A 22504-nucleotide genomic window follows, 5' to 3' on the forward strand; every position below is an offset into this window, starting at 1 on the left:
AACGCAAGTGTCACGACAAATATTTAGTTCCCCTCAACGCCCAAATATTTGGGCGAATGGAAGCGTTCCTGGACTATGGTCAGCCTGACCCCAGTCCCCTCAAAACAAAACTACCACTCGTGGAGGCCGTTTAAAACTTTATAAACAAAACCCGAGTGCTTAATTCTGATTGATCACAGTCCTCGCATAAAGTTCGTTTGGGGGCGGGGCGGGGGAAAGAGAACCTAGTGGTCAAATACGCTTTTAAAAGGGACATCATGAGCGAAACTCCCGCGAGTTTACATTTCCCAGCAGGACTCTGCATTGAATTACAAAGTATGTGCTCGCCACGAAAAAAAAACACTGAAGGACCTTCACACTATTAATGGGGCCGTGTACAATTCGAAATGTAAACGGGGGTAGGCGAAGTTAATACTCCCCCGCTTTTTAAACAGTAAAAAAATGTTTCAGAGTACCGACACAATAAACATTTACTTACTTCAGGAAATCGCTGGGACCCGCTGAACAGGCCCGTTTGTCAGTTTTCAGCTTCCCCAGCGGTTTCGAAATTCGAAAGTTCATGTTTAAACTGGACATTCTCTAAGACTCTGACCTCATGACCACAGGTTATGTGTCAATTTCAGCATTATAAAGAAACAATTATGGAGCCAATGACAGCAGCTCCACGTTTTAAGGGGTCTTTGGTTTCACTACGTGACAACGAAATTTGCTTGTACAGCCGCTAAAAAGTAATCGATCTGAACATAAAAAACACATTTGCTGACACTTGCGCATTGTCTTCCTTTTATTCTGACTCATTGAGCAGTGCATTAAAAAAAATCATGCCCGCTAAAGATGTGCGCGTCGTTGAAAACCCATCAAATGAGGGAAAGTATGTGGATGTTTCAAACTCAACAGCACAACCGGGTCCTCGCCCATAAATGAAGAATAATTTAAGTTTAAAGACGCCAAAAATGGAAAGAATACAAATTTGTATATACCATGAAAAAAACCGTGTTGGAATAAACATCGAAATGTTTAGACTTTAAAAATGATTCCGTGCGATTAATGTGATATAAACACGTTGCAGATTCAGTCTGATACCGTATCACAAAAATGCTTGCAAATTAGGATAAACTGAAGTTAAGACAATGGAAGATTTGAATTGAAAAATGAACATTTATATTTTATTGTGCCAGGAGTTCTAGATGCGATAATCATTGCGGTGATCAGAATTCTGTAATGTTGGACGGGAAAACAGGGAAAGAGAGCTTCAAACCCAGTTTCAAAGTTTGTAGAACGATCTGAGCATAACACAAAAGTTAAATTTTAGAGGGTAAGATTAACCGTTTGATTTTTTTTTTGCTGAATTCATTCATGTTCAAAAATTCAATCCTAACAATTAACACAAAACAAAAGAGAAATCGACCAATTTGGAATATTTTTATTTGGAAGTATAGATTATAAAATTGAAAATAAATCGTACACTTTATTTGGACAAAAAGAGGGGAAAATTAGTAAGTGCTATTTTCTGATTCTCCTGTTCAGCTAAAAATCTTTCAAAGGTAGCTATTAATTTCATCCAAATGACTTGGTTATAAAATCTCTTTTATAAATTGTGGATGATATGAGAACAGATCAAAATGATCACAAGATACAGCCATAATAAAAAAATCCAAATTAATGGTTTTTGAAGATAAGACAACAAATTCAGGGCAGCAGTCCTGGTTCAGTGTAAATTTGCCAGCTGTTGATACTATCCTTTAGAATTCTTCCATTCCAACTTGATATGCACCAGTTCTTTGTAGGATTATAGATCAGGGTGATGAGTTTGGCTGGGTGGATCACACATCTCTGGTTGGGAGGTAAAAGATAAATGAATAAATGGATAAATGTTTCAAGTTCTTGGTTTTGATAGTAGTTCATGAATATTCTAATAACTAGCAATACTTTTAACAGCTGAACTATTGTACCAGGTTAAGTTGATTTGAACAATATGCCAATATATTTAAAAAACATACCACTAGAAATGATAGTGAAAACAATATTCCTTCAACTTAGGCAAAAGGGTACATATTTCATTATAGCTGAATATATCTTGCATTAAGTGTTTTATTCCAAGAAGTCATATTTTTGACTACTTTCCTACTTGTCTAAAATTACATTCCATTGTTTGAAGCCAAGGAAGCTTTCTCGAGTAAGTCAGAGGAAAAGTTAATTCAAAAAGCTACACTGAAAACAATGGAACAAACACTTCCAACCACCTGTTACGAACATTCCAAAATTCAACATCTGTTGATGTCATTTAAAGAAATAATTCACTATAGTTAACATGTTATAATGATGCAAACAGACCTTCCTAATCCAGTACCTATACAATATCGCAACGGTAATTCAAAATAGGCAAAAATCTCAAAGCTAACTGGAACTCATATTTGCTTTTCTTGCAATAAATTCTTGCTAAGCCTCTTAACACTAGCTTCTATTTTATATGGACAATGTTGGGCAATCAAAGTTGTAATTTTAATTCAATGAAGTTGTAAACTGTACCAAATATTCCCAAATCTGCAGATGTAGTTTAAAATTACATTGGTGGATGTCTGTTGGGATTCAAAATATATATTATTGAAAAAAAGTTAGTTTTCCATCTATGCAGGTGATGAAAGGACCCTGCTGTCTACAATGATTACTTACTGGCTTGTTAAACATACAAGGCACAAAATAAACTACACATTAACATTTATAGAAACAGACACAAGGCTGACCCAAAAGAACTGACGATCTCATCCGATACTATATAGACACCTATTTATATCTTCCTATTATATTACCAATTAATATAAAATTAACCTCATTGAGGTAAACACCTTGACAATTCAGCTTTGGGGGATTCTGAACTACAAAAGTGAATCATTTTTCATCTCAATGGCACTTGTAGCCTTTTTTTGGGATCAGTTTGCTGTAGTTTGTCAAAAAACACATCAATTTCCCTTCTCATTTATACACATTGAATTAGAAACCCTAACAATATAGGAATAATCAAAGGTATTTTGCAGAAGAACTCGATCCTCCCTAACAATATAGGAATAATCAAAGGTATTTTGCAGAAGAACTCGATCCTTCCAAGCTGTATTATTTTCTCCAAGTTTAGTGTTGTCTATCATGGTGAGCTGATCTGGATCTTCAGTCAAAATTAGGCCACAAAACACGCAACTAAACTTCAAGGATAGTTTAGATCCCCAAGGCGATATAAGCATAGTTTGAAATAAAACAGTAGCACTAGCAAGACATTTAAGAAACATCTTCTGGAACTCGCAAAAACAAACTACTGTCCCAGCACCACAAACGCACATCAAGTAAAAAACAATGCTGAAATTAAAGGTTTGCAGCTTTTAATTATTTTGAAATGAACATGACGATACATCACCTTTTCATTACCAGTACAATGGATTGGGGAAAAAATATTAGTTATTAACGATGGACTCTAATCAAAAAAAAATTGAGATTTTAGCCACTTATTCCCTAAAGAATCCCATTTCAGCGAAGTGGATTTTCAGTAGGCAGCTTTTCTGAATACTAATGGAACCAGTCACAACAGTGGGATATATTTAGCTAAACATACAGCATTTCTGTATCTTCTGAACCAACATAAATATCAATAATTAAACAAAAGTTCCATTTGGTTAATGGTAGCTTGACAGAAGAAACTTCTAGGTGAAAGTAACGACCCACGCTATTTTCAACAGATTAAAGGTTCCTACTGTCTCCACTCCCCACACCCCCAACACTCCCCACCCCAGGGCATCAATGTAGCATAGCAACAAGAAACTGAAAAAAGGAAGTATACCGTCATATCAGATGCAGTACCTGATTTCTCGCTGCATAGCTTGTCAGCCGCATGGTCTGCCTCATGGGCGAACAGAGAAATTATTTCATCTTCATATTCTTCCACTATACCTTCACACTAAGATCAGAATTTAAGAAAAGGTATTAGAGTGCAAAACGATCAAAATGAATAATTGGCATTGCTATGTAGCACAAGCAACCATAGGTGTTTCTTTGTTGCCTGCTGCCATTTTCTATTTCCTGTATCACACCAACATGGCACAAACCATATTGTAATATTTCCACAGTTGAACAGAAGATTAAACTACAAAATGTGATCACACCATCTAATTGCCACTCTGTAACTGCGGATTTTCATGCTTATTTTTGATGAATTATCTAAAGTTAGTAGCATAATTTTCAACGACGGTGTCACGGGCTGAAGTTCTAGTGCCCTCTGCTGTAAAAGCTGTCTGAACGCATAAAAAAAAGTCTTACCACAAACTTTAGTGATTTTGAATTTTCAGGATCAAACTTGAAATTCTTAAAATCTACTGAACCCAGTTTCTCAGAATCCCTCGGAGCAAATCTCATATAAGTCCTCTTCTTGGTCTCTGGATCCACATACAGTGCATAATCATCCATGTTTGAACATATAGTTTCAAAGAGTTCGAGTAGATGGGTCTCTGACCGAGCATATGAAATCTGTGGAAAAACAGAGCACCATGTGAACAATGCTACAACATTACATTATGTATTCTTGAAAAAAAATAAGAAATCTCAAACTGACTGACTGCCAGTTTTAAGACTTGAGAATTACAATGCAACTCTTGGCTTTGAAAAAATGTCCTAGCATTTGCTTTTATCCATTTCAAATAGATTTTCCATCCTATGGAAAATACCAACAAGATTGGTAATTCAGGAAATTAAATTAGAGAAGTAACATATCCAGTTTATTCAATGACTGGTCAGTCCAGACGTTGTTCATTTGCCTGTCAGCAGCTGCTTAATCCTCGTTCAGGATTCAGAGGGGAAAGCAAGGCCCAAAAGTCAATCAGGTCTACAGTCTCAGTTTTCAATTCCTGGAATAATAGCTGCTGGATTGTCTCATCTCCTCCCCCCTTCACCAAATTCAAGAAAAACTCCAGTCGACACCTATATTCGTGGAGTGAATCGCCACAGAGTGCACAAGAGGTCAAAATAGCCCTTTGCCTTGGTAACTGGACAAAACGTTTTAACTGTCTAGACAGGTCAAGGTGCAAAATGTGCCCCGTTGCTTTCTCCGGAAGAGTTTCAATTGAAGCCAAGTACAGGGTAAACAGCAGAGATGCATCCGCAGGCCTACGTCAGTCCCTCCCTCCACCCTCTACTGATCAAAGTAGGAAGTTTGCATGACAACCGCAGTCAAAGGGCTGAATCGCTGATGAACTCGATTTCAGCAATGTAGATATGGCCAGATTCCATTGTCTCCTTTCAGACACAGTATGGCCCCTTCCGGTCCCAGTGATTACATTATGGATGCATTTTCACATAAGCAGTTCATTCACACAAAAGGTTTCTCCTTGCTTCACTGCCATCTGATCACAAAGCAAATACATCAGTGCCTAAACATTAAAATAAGTGATTTACTGACTATGTTGCTAGCTCAGATGTTCCTTCCATATTACTGGGTTGATGATCATTTTAGCAGAATGAAGCAACTTATCTTTGTTGAACTTTGCTTGCAAAATCTATCACAGATAGAGGTTTTTGGTAAAATGTAGGGAAAACTATATGCACATTTAGACATTTTATGCTACATCTGCATAATACAACATTATAACCAACACCAAATTTGCTAGTGGCTTTGTAACAAATCCATGCAACTAACTACCATTTAGCTAGGGTGGGGATAAAACACTTCATTTCAACATAGTCACAGAAGTTTAAATGCATCATGTTCATAAAAGCATTTCTTGGTGTGACAGAGGGGAGGGGAAAGAAAAACACACATGCATTGCCCTCTGCCAGTAGAAAAGATGTCTGAGATACTGCCCTGCAATTTGCGGCTGCCATTGAAATGAGAATGAAGAGGCTGCCATTATTAAAATGTGATGGAAGAGAGTCACAATCAATTTTGCCTGTCTGCTTGGACAAAAGTTTCTTATCTTACTAAAAAATAAGACTGATGCTCTGCAAAGAGGCGATAAAGGTGAAGTGCTTTGGATTTTTCCAGTGTTGAGACACAAAAGAGTGGATTCCCACCTTCAGGATAACAAAAGCATTTTTTAAAATAAAGATAGCCAAACTGCTAGTGAAATTGCATATGTACACAATTTTATGGGGGAAGAAACTGCTTAATCTCAATAAATATGATACAAACACAAGAATGACTGCCTGGAACATACGGGAACCTAGAACATGGCAGGGGAAAATAGTCTAAATATTTCTTGCTTGCAAGATGGAAACAAAACACTTCACCCATTTAGATATTTGAAATTGTATTTTTATGATCACAGTTTACCACTCATGGTTGGGTTCATGACTTCAGAATAATGTAAACCTCAGATGTTTTGTACCAAACAAAATGCGAAGTTAGATATCAAAAACAATCTGTGCTCCACCAAGGGGAATAAATTACTAAAAAAGTTAGCACTACAAATGCATAACCACAAAAATTTCTTCATATGCAGAATTCAAAGAATCGGTTGTGATGGCATACAAAGATATATTGCTACTGTCAGATTTTAGCATTGGTTTCAATCTATATATGACACTTAGACAAAACAAACATATCACTGATTTTCTGTAGCAATTGGTCAAAATAAATTTTTTGCAAGTTAATTACAAGCCCAATTGTTTAAATATAACTGGTGTGCACTTTGGGTAGACATCCATATTTGTTCTAAAATTGCTGCTTTTTTAAAAAGCTGAAAGCATACGATTCAAATTTGCCAATTGCTCCGCCCAAAAGAAATAATGGCTAACCTGATGGAAGTGTTCTTTAAACTTAAGACTGCCTTTAATTTAGTACATTTAAGCATACTTCAATACACTTTTGTTGATATGCAACCTTGTTCATCCATTTAAACTTCACAGAAATTACAGCATTACTTTACGAAACATGATTGGAACACAGAAGTGTGAAAAAAGAATTAATGCCATTTACGCATCAAACAAATCTTATAAATGCTTTGAAATATGAGCCCAGTGAGGGCCAAACAAATCAAAAACATATTGCCCATGGTTTACATAGTAACTGTCAGATGTCAGTCTTCAGCCTCCAGCCACCTTTTAATGAAACCCCTCAAGTCATTTCTTTTAAACTGAAGGTGAACAATAAAATTCCACAGAGTATACTTGACAATTATTCAGTGAGTAAGCTTTAATATTGGTCACAGAGGATCATGAGAACATGGCCCCTGTAACTTAGTCAAGTAAAAACAACTGCTGTACTAATCTATGCAAGTTACATAAAAATCCGTACAAAACCGAAGCAACATATTCAAGTTTGATAAAGCGAATATTTAACATAAATGCAGTTTCTCATCAAAGATGTCAAGATGATCCTGCAGGAAATAGCAGCATTAAAAAAACAAATGGACAATCAAGTGTGCCTATACAGAGCAAAATGAGATCAACATAAAGAGCATTTACAAAGGTCACATTTTATCTAGAAACTGGTTTAAGTTATGGGTGGGTAAAGGCAAAATGTTCAGACAATGAATACTCCATTATGAATGAAGTAAAATGGAATATCATATTAAACTCCACTGAACTTACCCATCATCGGACTAAGATCTTTTTAAGCAGCAATATATTTTTCTGGTAATAGTGTAAAATATGACAGATGGAGACTTTTCTTTAAAAAGCGGTACTGCATAAAAATAGTTTTGTAAGTTTTACTCGAACAATCATTTTGTGCAGTTGTACCAACAATATAGGTAGATCTAGGATAGAGGTTCTGCAAAGAGAGTATGAGGCGATGGGCACTAAATTACAAGGCACAAACTCAAAGGTTCGCTGGGTTATTACCTGAGCCATGTGCAAATTCGCATAGGACAAATAAGGTTAGAGAAACAAATGCATGGCTCAAAGACAGGTGTGGGAGAAGTGGATTCCGGTTCGTGGGGCACTGCTCTACACCTGAACAATGCTGCGACTGGAGTTTTAGTGAGCCGGATATCTACGATAAGTAGAGAAGGTTTCAAACAGAGGGCAAAGGAGAAGATGTGGTAAACCGAAGAGTGGAAACAAGGCACGAGAGAAAGGTATTAATATGGGAAATGATATTCAGAACGTGTCAGGAACGGAATGTGAGTACAAACCTAAGAGGAAAGCAGCAATCAAGGCTAGGGGTTACAAAATAATACAATACAACACTATCGGCTTTCTATCTGAATGCGCACAGCATTCAAACCAAAACAGATGAACTGATAGCGAACAGAAACAAATAAGTACGATCTGATGGCCATTACAGAGACATGCTGCATGTTGACATGGATTGGGACCTGAATATTGAAGGTAACAAGACCTTTAGGAAGGTGAGGGGGTCTCAGCTAATTAATGATGGCATTAGTGCATTAGAGAGGGATGGCTCAAGTTCAGGAAACCAGGATACACAAGCGGTGTGGGTTGAGATGAGAAATGATAAAGGCAAGAAGCTCCTTATGGGAGTGGTATACAGGATTCCTAATTGTAATTACATGGTAGAACAGAGTATTAAGGAGGGAATAATGGGAGTATGTCTGAAAGGTACGTGATAATCATGGTGGATATTAATCAACATATAGAATGAAACATTCAGATGGACATGAGGTGTTTGTAGAATGATTTTGGGATAGTTTCTTAGAACAGCACATTCTGGAGCCAACCATAGAGCAGGCTATATTAGACCTGGTATTGTGCAACAAGATAAGATTGATTGATAACCTCATAGTGAAGACATCCGTAGGGAGCAGAAATCATAACATGACTGAATTTTCCATTCAGTTTGGGGAAAGACAACAGTGGGTCCGAGGCTAGTATTTTATACGTAAAGAAGGGCAATGAAGTGGAAATAAAAGCAAAGCTAGCTGAAGTGAACTGGCAAATGGAGTTATGGAATAATAATAATCTTGATTGTCACAAGTAGGCTTACATTAATACTCCAATGAAGTTACTGTGAAAATCACCTAGGTCAATAGAGATGCGGAGGCAGGCATTTAAAGAGATATTTCAGAATACACAGAACAGATACATTCCAACTTAAAGAAACATTTCAAGGGGAGGACCCACCATCCATGGTTAACTAAAAAAGTGAATAGCAGTATCAAACTTAAAGAAAAAGCATATAATTGTGAAAAGTCAGGTGACAGGTCAGAAGATAAGGCAGAAAATAAATTTGCTGATGACACTAAGATAGGTAGGTAAGTAAATTGTGAAGAGGACATAAAGAGACTACAAAGGGACATAGAGAAGTTAAGTAAGTGAGAGGGCAAAGATCCGGCAAATGGGAGTATGATGTGGGGATGTGAAATTCTCCATTTTGGCAGGAAGAATGAAAAAGCTTATTATCTAAATGATGAGAGATTGCAGAGCTCTGAAGTGCAGAGGGATCTGGGTGTCCGAGTGCATGAAACACAAAAGGCTAGTATGCAGATAAAGCAAGCAATTAGGAAAGCTAATAGAGTGTTATCATTTATTGTGAGGCAAATTGAATGTAAAAGAAAGGAGATTATGCTTCTGTTCAACAGGACACTGATGGGCAATGTCTGCAGTATTGTGTGCAGTATTGGCTTATTTAAGGAAAAATGTAAATGCATTAGAAGCAATTCATAAAAAGGTTTACTAAACTAATACCAGGAATGAGCAGGTTGCCTTAAGAGAAGGATTGGAGAGACTAGGCTTGTATCTGCTGAAGTTTAGAAGGGTAAGAGGTGACTTGATCTTGAGGGGTCTTGACATGGTGTATGTAGAGCAGGTGTTCCTTCTTGTGGGAAAATCTAGAACTAGGGGCCACTGTTTAAAAATAAGGGGTTACTCATTTAAGACCAAGAAGAGAAGAAGTTTATTTCTCTCAGTGGGTAGTGAGTCTTTGGAACTCCCTTCCTCAAAAAGGGAGACGTTGAATATTTTCAAGGCAGAGGTAGAAGGTTCTTGATAAACAAGAGGCTGGAAGATTGCTGGGGGAAGGCAGGAGGTTACAGTTAGGTCAGCCCCGACCTTACTGAATTGTGGAGCAGGCTCGAGTGCCTACTGTTCCTAACTCATATGTATCTCCATATACCATATGTATTGTAGTTTGGAAAGTTTCTTTCCAGTGACAGTCAGCTAGTTTATTAAGACACTGACAGATGTGTTCAGTCAAAATGACTTGCAGCCACAGCCTTGCAACAGCAGACTGAACAATTAGTAGGAACTTAGTTTTGTTTATTAAAAAAATTCTACATAATTGCGCTCCCACAGGTTAGAAACGTCAATTCTCACCAGAGGGGAAAGTGACTTGCTTCCATTCCATGGCTGGTGCAGTTCTTGAATTACCAAGGAGGCTTCCAGAACACACCAGATTGGCCAGCGTACTCATTCCTTCCCCTACTCTCCACTTTCTCTCTCTCAGCCACCTCTCCTGACAGTAATGTGAAGTATTTTCATCTGCTGGATTCCTTACCTATACCAGTGATTTGAAACTTACAACTTATTACCTTCAGAAATAAATTATGCAAACAACTACTAAATATTAGCCTTGCTTTAAATTCAATATCATTTACAGCATTGTTAATATTCTCTGAAAGAGGGCAGCACAGTGGCTAGCACTGCTTCCTATGGCGCTGAGGACTCGGGTTCAATCCCGGTCCCGGGTCACTGTCTGTGTGGAGTTTGCATATTCTCCCTGTATCTGCGTGGGTCTCACCCCAACAACCCAGAAATGTGCAGGGTAGGTGGATTGGCCACGCTAAGTTGTCCCTTAATTGGGTACTCTAAAAATGTATTTTTAAAAATATTCTGAAACATACATATCTACCATGAGAAGTATAAGTTGCTGCTGTATATCTAGCTGAGGAAGATAAGAGCTCCATGGTTGATGAGCAATTAATATTTGGAGATGTGATCTGCTGATTTAAATACATAATCCCAGAGCAGAATAGTAGTCATATCTAGAGAATGATACAAATGAGGCACTTTCAGTTTTGTACTAACATCTAAAATAAAGCTTTAGAAGTATTTACATATTCGATAAGTAAAATACAAAACTGAAGAACTAGGAGACTCATGATAGCAAATTTCCCCTCACTCCCACCCACTCAAATTGGTGAAGAAGGACTTGGAAAATACATGGTAAAAGAAAACCAATTATTTTATTGTTGTATCTAACGGAACTGGATATTTCATGTTCTGCTAATATAGAAGGAAGTTGGTAGGAGAATGGAATAAACTGATAAATAAAATGTTTATTGACAGCAAAAGTTTGTACTTTTTGGCCTTTCCATCTTTCAACAATACAAATCACTAACTGATATACGGCAAATCAAAGTAAATAAAATTTCCATTTTTGTCAGCACTAAAAGTTGTGTAGCTCTCCTGTGACACCGCTCACAGGAGCGACAGAACAAACTAACAAGATAAGAACGTTTCTAACTTGGTTATTGGAGTAGTTTCAGGACACTGGAGGATTGTAAATTTTACACACCTGTTCAAAAAAATGGAGGGAGGTCAATGATAACTACTGGCCAATTAGAGGGGCGGCAGGGTGGTGCAGTGGTTAGCTGCCTCACGTCACCGAGGACCTGGGTTCGATCCTGGTCCCAGGTCACTGCAAGTGTGGAGTTTGTACATTCTCGTGTCTGCCTGGGTCTCACCCCACAACCCAAAAGGATGTGCAGGGTAGCTGGATTAGTCACGCTAAATTGTCCCTTAATTGGAAAATGGATTTGGATACTCTTTTAAAAAAAACAATTTTTAAAAATTAAAAAAACTATAGGCCAATCAGTTTAGCAATGGGAAAACTGCGAGAGACAATTGTCAAGACAGAATTAATTCTCACGTAGCGAAGCATAGGGGCCAGCCTACAAAGATTCATAATGGCAAATTATGTCCAACTAACTTGATTCAGTTCTTTGATGAAGTAACAAGAGAGGAATATATATGGACTCTCGAAAAGCTGCCTACTAGCAGTTATTCAGACAATAGAAACATATGTTATTAAAGGGACAATGGCAACTCCTGTATGTAATTGACTAAGGGATAGGAGAGGGAAGAAGTGGTGAATTAATGCTTTTTAAAAATTGAGTACCCAATTCATTTTTTTCAATTAAGGGGAAATTTAGTGTGGCCAATCCACCTACCCTGCACATCTTTTGGGTTGTGGGGGCGAAACCCACGCAAACACGGGGAGAATGTGCAAACTCCACACGGACAATGACCCAGAGCCGGGATTGAACCTGGGTCCTTGGCACCGTGAGGCAGCAGTGCTAATCACTGCGCCACCGTGCTGCCCAACTAACGCTTTTTTGATGGGAGAAAAGCATGCAGTAGCTACTGCGCCTCCTGCTTCTCACCCGTCCAGAGATCTTGTTGTCTCCCACTTACCAACCACTCCCAAGTCCTCGGCATCTCCTGCTTGCCATCCCTGCCCAAAACTCTCACCACTTCCTACTTGTCACCAGCCCCCTCCCCTGCAAGCCCTCGCTACCATTCCCCCAAGCCACCTTCCCTCTTCCAAGCGCCTCCTGCTCACTGACTTCTCCCTTGCCCTCACAGTAATGTTCTTTTTTTTTTTAAAAATATTTTATTGAAAATTTTTGGCCAACCATCACAGTACATTGTGTATCCTTTACACAGTAATATAACAATATGAATAACAATGGCCAGTTTTATAAACAAGAAATAAATAATATATAAACAAAAACAAAACTAAATGGCAACTGCCTTGTCCCAGATAAATATTCTCCAAAAATATGTTTTAACAGTCCAATATACAATTATCTATAACAACAACCTATACATATTATACTTATATATTAACATCCCTGAGAATCCCTCTGGTTCCTCCCCCCTCCCCCCCCCTGGGCTGCTGCTGCTGTCTTCTTCTTTTCCATTCCCTCTATCTTTCTGTGAGGTATTCAACGAATGGTTGCCACCGCCTGGTGAACCCTTGAGCCGATCCCCTTAGGACGAACTTAATCCGTTCCAGCTTTATAAACCCTGCCATGTCATTTATCCAGGTCTCCACACCCGGGGGCTTGGCTTCCTTCCACATCAACAGTATCCTGCGCCGGGCTACTAGGGACGCAAAGGCCAAAACTTCAGCCTCTCTGGCCTCCTGCACTCCCGGCTCTTCTGCAACCCCAAATATAGCCAACCCCCAGCTTGGTTCGACCTGGACCCCCACTACCTTCGAAAGAACCTTTGTCACCCCCACCCAAAACCCCTGTAGTGCCGGACATGACCAGAACATGTGGGTGTGATTCGCTGGGCTTTTCGAGCATCTCGCACACCTATCCTCTACTCCAAAAAATTTGCTAAGCCGTGTTCCAGTCATATACGCCCTGTGTAACACCTTAAATTGTATCAGGCTTAGCCTGGCACACGAGGACGATGAGTTTACCCTACTTAGGGCATCAGCCCACAGCCCCTCCTCAATCTCCTCCCCCAGCTCTTCTTCCCATTTCCCTTTCAGCTCCTCTACCATAATCTCCCCCTCGTCCCTCATTTCCCTATATATGTCTGATACCTTACCGTCCCCCACCCATGTCTTTGAGATCACTCTGTCCTGCACCTCCTGCGTCGGGAGCTGCGGGAATTCCCTCACCTGTTGCCTCGCAAAAGTCCTCAGTTGCATATACCGGAATGCATTCCCTTGGGGCAACCCATATTTTTTGGTCAGCGCTCCCAGACTTGCAAACGTCCCATCTACAAACAGATCTCTCAATTGTGTTACTCCTGCTCTTTGCAATGTTCCAAATCCCCCATCCATTCTCCCCGGAGCAAACCTATGGTTATTTCTTATCGGGGACCACACCAAGGCTCCCGTCTTTCCCCTATGCCGTCTCCACTGCCCCCAATTTTTCAGAGTAGCCACCACCACCGGGCTTGTGGTGTATTTCTTCGGTGAGAACGGCAACGGCGCCGTCACCATAGCTTGTAGGCTAGTCCCCCTGCAGGACGCCCTCTCCAATCTCTTCCACGCCGCTCCCTCCTCTTCTCCCATCCACTTACATACCATTGAGATGTTGGCGGCCCAGTAGTACTCACTCGGGCTCGGTAGCGCCAGCCCCCCCCTATCCCTACTACGCTGCAAAAATCCCTTCCTCACTCTCGGGGTCTTCCCGGCTCACACAAAACTCATGATACTCTTCTCAATCCTTTTGAAAAAAGCCTTCGTGATCACCACCGGGAGGCACTGAAACACAAAGAGGAATCCCGGGAGGACCACCATTTTAACCTCTTGTACCCTCCCTGCCAGTGACAGGGATACCATGTCCCATCTCTTGAAGTCCTCCTCCATCTGTTCCACCAACCGCGTTAAGTTTAACCTATGCAATGTACCCCAATTCTTGGCTATCTGGATCCCCAAGTAGCGAAAGTCCCTTGTTACCTTCCTCAGCGGTAAGTCCTCTATTTCTCTGCTCTGCTCCCCTGGATGCACCACAAACAGCTCACTTTTCCCCATGTTCAGCTTATATCCTGAAAATTCTCCAAACTCCCAAAGTATCCGCATTATCTCTGGCATCCCCTCCGCCGGGTCCGCCACATACACCAATAAATCGTCCGCGTAAAGAGATACCCGGTGTTCCTCTCCTCCCCTGAGTACTCCCCTCCACTTCCTGGAACCTCTCAATGCTTTGCCAGGGGCTCAATCACCAGTGCAAACAATAATGGGGACAGAGGGCATCCCTGCCTTGTCCCTCTATGGAGCCGAAAATACGCAGACCCCCGTCCATTCGTGACCACGCTCGCCATCGGGGCCCTATACAGCAGCTGTACCCATCTAATATACTCATCTCCAAAGCCAAATCTCCTCAACACCTCCCACAAATAATCCCACTCCACTCTATCAAATGCTTTCTCGGCATCCATCACCACAACTATCTCCGCTTCCCCCTCTGGTGGGGGCATCATCATTACCCCTAGCAGCCTCCGTATATTCATATTCAGCTGTCTCCCCTTCACAAACCCAGTTTGGTCCTCATGGACTACCCCCGGGACACAATCCTCTATCCTCATTGCCATTACCTTGGCCAGAATCTTAGCGTCTACATTTAGGAGGGAAATAGGTCTATAGGACCCGCATTGCAGCGGGTCTTTTTCCTTCTTTAAGAGAAGCGATATTGTTGCTTCAGACATAGTCGGGGGCAGTTGTCCCCTTTCCTTTGCCTCATTAAAGGTCCTCGTCAATACCGGGGCGAGCAAGTCCACATATTTCCTATAAAATTCGACTGGAAATCCATCCTATCCCGGAGCCTTCCCCGCCTGCATACACCTAATTCCTTTCACTACTTCCTCTATCTCGATCTGTGCTCCCAGTCCCACCCTCTCCTGCTCCTCCACCTTAGGAAATTCCAGCCGGTCCAGGAAGCACATCATTCTCTCCTTCCCATCCGGGGGCCGAGCTTCGTATAATCTTTTATAGAATGCCTTGAACACTCCATTCACTCTCTCCACTCCCCGCTCTATCTCTCCTTCCTCATCCCTCACTCCCCCTATTTCCCTCGCTGCTCCCCTTTTCCTCAATTGATGGGCCAGCAACCTGCTCGCCTTCTCCCCATACTCATACTGTACACCCTGTGCCTTCCTCCACTGTGCTTCTGCAGTACCCGTTGTCAGCAAGTCAAATTCTACGTGTAACCTTTGCCTTTCCCTTTACAGTCCCTCCTCCGGTGCCTCCGCATATTGCCTGTCCACCCTCAGAAGTTCTTGCAGCAACCGCTCCCGTTCCCTACTCTCCTGCTTTCCTTTATGTGCCCTTATTGATATCAGCTCCCCTCTAACCACTGCCTTCAGCGCCTCCCAGACCACTCCCACCTGGACCTCCCCGTTATCATTGAGTTCAAAGTATTTTTCAATGCACCCCCTCACCCTTAGACACACCCCTTCATCTGCCATTAGTCCCATGTCCATTCTCCAGGGTGGATGCCCTTCTGTTTCCTCCCCTATCTCCAAGTCTACCCAGTGTGGAGCGTGATCCGAAATGGCTATAGCTGTATACTCCGTCCCCCTCACCTTCGGGATCAACGCCCTTCCCAAAACAAAAAAGTCTATTCGCGAATAGACTTTGTGGACATAGGAGAAAAACGAAAACTCCTTACTCCTAGGTCTGCTAAATCTCCACGGGTCTACTCCTCCCATCTGCTCCATAAAATCTTTAAGCACCTTGGCTGCAGCCGGCCTCCTTCCAGTCCTGGATCTCGACCTGTCCAGCCCTGGCTCCAGCACCGTATTAAAATCTCCCCCCATTACCAACTTTCCCACCTCCAGGTCCGGGATGCGTCGTAGCATGCGCCTCATAAAATTGGCATCATCCCAGTTCGGGGCATATACGTTTACCAAGACCACCGCCTCCCCCTGTAATTTGCCACTCACCATCACGTATCTGCCCCCGCTATCCGCCACTATGGTCTTTGCCTCAAACATAACCCGCTTCCCCACTAGTATAGCCACCCCCCTGTTTTTCGCAACTAGCCCCGAATGAAACACCTGCCCCACCCATCCTTTGCGTAGTCTAACCTGGTCTATAAGTTTCAAGTGCGTCTCTTGTAACATAACCACGTCTGCCTTAAGTTTCTTAAGGTGTGCGAGTACTCGTGCCCTCTTTATCGGCCCGTTCAGCCCTCTCACATTCCACGTGATCAACCGGGTTGGGGGGCTTTTTACCCACCCCTCTTGTCGATTAGCCATCCCCTTTTTCCAGCTCCTCACCCGGTTCCCACGCAGCTGCGTCCCCCCCAGGCGGTGCCCCCCCGCCCACCCCACCCCATTCCGGCTCCCCCCTCTCCCCAGCAGCAGCAACCCAGTAAGTCCCCCCTCCCACCCCCCCCCCCCCCCCGCTAGATCCCCCACTAGCGTAGTTACACCCCCCATGTTGCTCCCAGAAGTCAGCAAACTCTTGCCGACCTCGGCTTCCCCCCATGACCTCGGCTCGCACCGTGCGATGCCCCCTCCTTCCTGCTTCCCTATTCCCGCCATGGTTATCATAGCGCGGGAACAAAGCCCGCGCTTCCCTTTTGGCCCCGCCCCCCATGGCCAACGCCCCATCTCCTCCACCTCCCTTCCTCCCTCCACCACCACCTGTGGAAGAGAGAAAAGTTACCGCATCGCAGGATTAATAACATAAAACTCATCTTTCCCCCCTCTTCGCCCCCCATACTCGCCCCACCACTTTGTTTCAAACGTTCTTTTTTAATAACCCGCTTATCGCAGTTTTTCTTCCACAATAAAAGTCCACGCCTCATCCGCCGTCTCAAAGTAGTGGTGCCTCCCTTGATATGTGACCCACAGTCTTGCCGGTTGCAGCATTCCAAATTTTATCTTCTTTTTGTGAAGCACCGCCTTGGCCCGATTAAAGCTCGCCCTCCTTCTCGCCACCTCCGCACTCCAGTCTTGATATACGCGGATCACCGCGTTCTCCCACCTAGTGCTCCGAGTTTTCTTTGCCCATCTAAGGACCATCTCTTTGTCCTTAAAACGGAGGAATCTCACCACTATGGCTGTAGGAATTTCTCCTGCTCTCGGTCCTCGCGCCATCACTCGGTATGCTCCCTCCACCTCCAGCGGACCCGCCGGGGCCTCCGCTCCCATTAACGAGTGCAGCATCGTGCTCACATATGCCCCAACGTCTGCTCCTTCTGCACCTTCAGGAAGACCAAGAATCCTTAAATTATTCCTCCTCGGGTTATTCTCCAGCACCTCCAGTCTTTCCACACATCATTTATGGTGTGCCTCATGCGTCTCCGTCTTCACCACCAGGCCCTGTATATCGTCCTCGTTCTCGGCAGCCTTTGCCTTCATGACCCGAAGCTCCCGCTCCTGGGTCTTTTGCTCATCCTTTAGCCCTTCGATCGCCTGTAATATCGGGGCCAACAGCTCCTTCTTCATTTCCTTTTTAAGTTCTTCCACGCAACATTTCAAAAACACTTGTTGTTCAGGGCCCCATGTTAAACTGCCACCTTCCGTCGCCATCTTGGTTCTTGCTTGCCTTCCTTGCCGCTGCTCCAAAGGATCCACTGCAATCTGGCCACTTCCCTCTCCTTTTTCCATCCGTTTCCAGGGGGGATTCCCTTCTGGTTTACCGCACAGTGCTTCTAGCCGTTAAAATTGCCGTTGGGGTCTTATTAAGAGCCCAAAAGTCCGTTCCACCAGGAGCTGCCGAAACGTGCGACTTAGCTGGTCATCGCCGCACCCGGATGTCCACAGTAATGTTCTTTGATTGGGTTGATGTTGAACCTTGATATTGTAGTGTGAACAAAGAACATTAGACTGTTTTATAACAGTTATTTAGTACTAACACTACACTAACAAATCACTAAAATGTCTAAGATTAATACAGTTGTAAGTAATGGTCTAACACTAACTTACACGAAGATACTACAGAGCTACTCTAATATGCGACTGATACAAACTCCTTACTAACAACTTCTCTTGGAATACATGGTGTCCGGGTCACGTGCCTGCATACTCACCACCTGGTGGTCGGGTGCTGGAACAGTTATACATATATTATTATTTACATACAGATGACAAATCTACTTACCATCACATCCCCCTTTCTTTGGAAATGCTTTTTTTCTTTTTAGGTGCATTCGTAGCTTTGAAGTATATACATTTTTACTAACAGTGTTGATTTCACTGTATACATTCAAATAATCAGGCTGGTGATGTTCATAAATTAAGTCTATCAGGTTGCCTTCGAACCTTGGTGGACTGTCGCAGTGCTTGAGGTGAAGATAATTTGGTTATTTTCCATTATGCCAACTTGTTCATTGGATGCTTCAATGTTCGGCATTTCTACAGCCGTGTGCATAGTCTCAGGCATGCAAGGAGGAGCAACCCCATCATCCAGTCTTGATTGAAGAGTAAATGGTTGATTCACCTTGAGCTTTAGCAACGCTCTGCGACTGTGTCTCAATATTGAGCCTTGATCTGTGAGAACGACAAAGGAGTTGGGACCTGCCTGTCTTATGACTTTGGCAGTCATGGACCATCCTCGTGATGCCTCAACCCTGATGGTATCATCTGGTCCCAAACCGTCCAACATTCTGCTGGAGCAGTTGTAGTAGTGTGTTTGTTTCTGCTTTTGAGCAGTGATTTTTTGCATTGTGGGTGTATTACGTTTTTATCAGGAATGCTGGGAAGTGTTGTCCGCAGCTTCATATCCATTAGCCGTTGAGCTGGAGCTAATCCACTACTCAGTGGTGTGGTACGATACGCCAACAGCACTAGGTATGGGTCAGTGTGTGAAGCAATTGCCTTCTTGAGCAGAGTCTTAGCAATGTGGACCCCGTTTTCTGCTTGCCCATTGAATTGAGGGTAGTGCGGACTGGAGGTGACGCGCTTTAAATCATATCTTCAAGCGAAATCCTGCCACTCCCAACTTTCAAAGCAGGGACTGTTGTCACTCTGCCAATTTGCGGTATGCCATGACCTGCAAAAACATCCTATGCACATCAGATCACACTGGCACTGCTGGAATTCGGTAGTTTCATTACCTCCGGGTAGTTGGAGTAGTAATCAATTAGCAATATGTATTCAGTGCCATCCAGTTAAAAAAGATCAACCTGGACCTTCATCCAATTTATTGACTAACTCACTTTTAGTCATGGGTTGCTTGGGTTGATTCTGATACCTTTGGCATGTTTCACAGTGTTCTACTGTTCGCTAAATCTCCTGATTGATCCCTGGCCAATAAACTGATTCTCTGGCCCGCCTCTTGCACGTCTCAATCCCCAAGTGCCCTTCGTGAATCTGCGCGAGGATCAAGTGCTGTAATTATTGTGGAATAACTATTCTGTTTTTCCTGAGCACAAAGTCATTGATGTAGCTCAGTTTGTGCCTGACGTTCCAGGACTTTGGAGTTTGAGTCTGGAGGCCATCACTGTCTCATATGCTGGACTACCTTCTGCAAGGTTCTATCTTTATCTGTCTCAGCCTTTATCAATCTGGACTTGTAGAGTTTCCATCACCAGATCGAACTTTCCCTATTTCCACATTTCATTTCCCTTAATATTTCAGAGATGTCTGTCCGCTCCTTATTGGCAGTTGCTCTGGAAAAGGGCATCCGCAACCACTATGTATTTGCTTGGCAAATACACTAGATCGAAGTCGTACTTCAGTAGCTTCATGATTAGCCTCTGGATTCGAGGTGACATCTCACTTAGTTTCTTTTGAATAATGGCCACCTAGTGATTGGTCTCTACAGTGAACGTTGGCAGGTCCTAATTGTGGACTTTTTCCAATTCCTGGATGCATATGTTACAAGTTGCCATGTCTTGTCAGCATATTCTTGCTGACTGCTCCTAGTCCATTCTTTAAAAAAAAAAATTTAGAGTACCCAATTTATTTTTTCCAATTAAGGGGTAATTTAGCGTGGCCATTCCACCTAGCCTGCACATCTTTGGGTTGTGGGGGCGAAACCCACGCAAACACGGGGAGAATTTGCAAACTCCACATGGACAGTGACCCAGAGCCGGGATCGAACCTGGGACCTCGGCACCGTGAGGCAGCAGGGCTAACCCACTGTGCCACCGTGCTGCCCTCTCCTAGCCCATTCTGGCTGGCATCAGTTGATATCTTTGTGTTCTTTGCTGGGTCAAAGAATGCTAAAACTATTGTTGTGGTCAATGCATTTTTCAGGTTACACCACTGTCTCATGACTGTCAATCCAATCAAAAGGAACAGCCTTCCTTATTAAATTCCTGAAGTGCACTGTTTTTGAGGCTAAGTTGGGGATGGACGTTCACACAAAATTCACCATTCCAAGCATACATAGTACCGCTTTCTTGTCATGTGGACGAGGCATCCTGACAATGGTGTTTAGCTTCTTGGGATCCGGCTGTACTCCTTGCGTTGATAATGATACCAAACTGATACTTTTCTTTGCTTGAGCCCGTACTGCTCAATCCTGTGCATGGCTTGTCAAAGTCTTTCATTGTGCTGTGCCATGTTTGATGTCTAGATGACTATGTCATCGGCATAAACGTGAACTCAAGGAAGGTTTTCCACGATCTGTTCCATCGCTCTGTGGAAAATCTCCGATGCAGAGATGATGCCAAACGGCATTCTTAAAACACAGTACCGCCCGAATGACGTATTAAAGGTGCACAAGGGTGCTGTCCTTGTCCAATCTCAGCTGCCAGAATCCCCTGGAAGCATCAAGTTTGCTAAACACGGTGGTATTTTTAATCTCACAGGTTATCGCCTCTTTTGGGGATCTGGTAGTGTTCCCATTTAAGGTTTTCATTCAGATCCTTAGGATCTATGCAAATGCACAACTCTCCGTTCTGCTTCTTTATGCATCCCATCGAGCTAACCCAGTCGGCTGGTTCTTCCACTTTCTCTATGATACCTAACTGCTGTATTATCAAGCTTGGTCTTGAGGCGTTCTCAAAGTGGGGCAGGCACTCTCCTAGGCAGTTGAATTACTGGACGTGCATCATCCTCGAGCTGTATTTTGTACTGGAATAGCAACATTCCAATTCCCTGGAATACTTGGGGAAATCTACTTATTATTTGCTCAATGGCAGCATAGTGTGGTGTTGCACCACGCAATAGACACGCTTCATAAGTTGCAACTGCTCGCAGGTATCTGCGCCCAATAACGATGTTCTTGACGATTTAACCAATATGAACAGGATTAAATATTTCTTCCTCTTAACTTCCACCTATAGGTTACAAGCACCTAGAGTCGTAATACTTTGCTCATTATAGTCGCTCAGGACGCAATCTGTGTTTTGGACATTCGGTTTCATTTTCAACTTCATCAAATTGGTTTTGTTAATTACATTTGCGTGAGCTCCGGTGTCTAACATTACTTTACTTTTACAATGGTCTTGTTTATTTTGAGCAGTGTAGTCCACTCATCCGCTGTTTTCACCATCTGAATCTTTAGTGCTCTTTGTCATCCAGCATTTTCATTAATTATGTTCACAAAGGGCGGCACAGTGACACAGTGGTTAACGCTGCTGCCTCACGGCACCAAGGACCCGGGTTCGATCCCAGTCCTGGGTGGCTCTTCCGTGTGGAGTTTGCACATTCTTCCCGTGTCTGCGTGGGTCTCACCCCCACAACCCAAAAAGATGTGCAGGGTAGGTGAATTGGCCAAGCTAAATTGCCCCTCAATTGGAAAATAAAAAGAATTGGGTACTCTAAATTTTTTTTATTTAAAAAAAAATGTTCAGAAAGGCAGAACCTTCAAGGCCAATTGGTTTATCATTAATTTCATGTTGCCTGTTCACGGCTGCACTTTGTATAATTGATAAATAGCTAGTTTTGTAGCCTTGGCTATTACATTCACGCTCTTTGGTTGCTGTCTTTTCATTGAACAGGCATTACTGTGCAAAGCGATTTTGTCTGGCACAAGTTTTGCCGAATGCAGGGCATTTTCTCAGACTGTGCATTCTGCTGTATCTCCGGCACAAAACTTTGTGCTCTGAATTTTTTTTTAAATGGCCACTGCTCAGACCACGTTTCATTTTGCTGCAGCACAGCACAGATGGCGTCGGTCGCGCCCTCTTTTTTCCCCCGCCAC

The 22504-nt window shown here is 42.7% G+C and overlaps 1 protein-coding gene across 1 annotated transcript in view; it reads right to left on the reverse strand.

Annotated features, from left to right (window-relative positions):
• Positions 1-1408: 1408 nt before the first annotated feature.
• LOC140424789 (protein canopy homolog 1-like) overlaps positions 1409-22504 on the reverse strand; it is a 175475-nt gene continuing 154379 nt past the window's right edge. The window contains exons 3-5 of the mRNA XM_072508200.1: positions 4303-4509; positions 3847-3943; positions 1409-1833 (exon numbers count right to left, since the gene is read on the reverse strand). Of these exons, the coding sequence (XP_072364301.1) occupies positions 1790-1833; positions 3847-3943; positions 4303-4509 (348 nt within the window). The 3' untranslated portion in view covers positions 1409-1789. The remainder of the gene's footprint in view (positions 1834-3846; positions 3944-4302; positions 4510-22504) is intronic.

The sequence above is a fragment of the Scyliorhinus torazame genome, chromosome 6 (genome assembly GCF_047496885.1).
Source record: "Scyliorhinus torazame isolate Kashiwa2021f chromosome 6, sScyTor2.1, whole genome shotgun sequence".
Classification (NCBI taxonomy): Eukaryota; Metazoa; Chordata; class Chondrichthyes; order Carcharhiniformes; family Scyliorhinidae; genus Scyliorhinus; species Scyliorhinus torazame.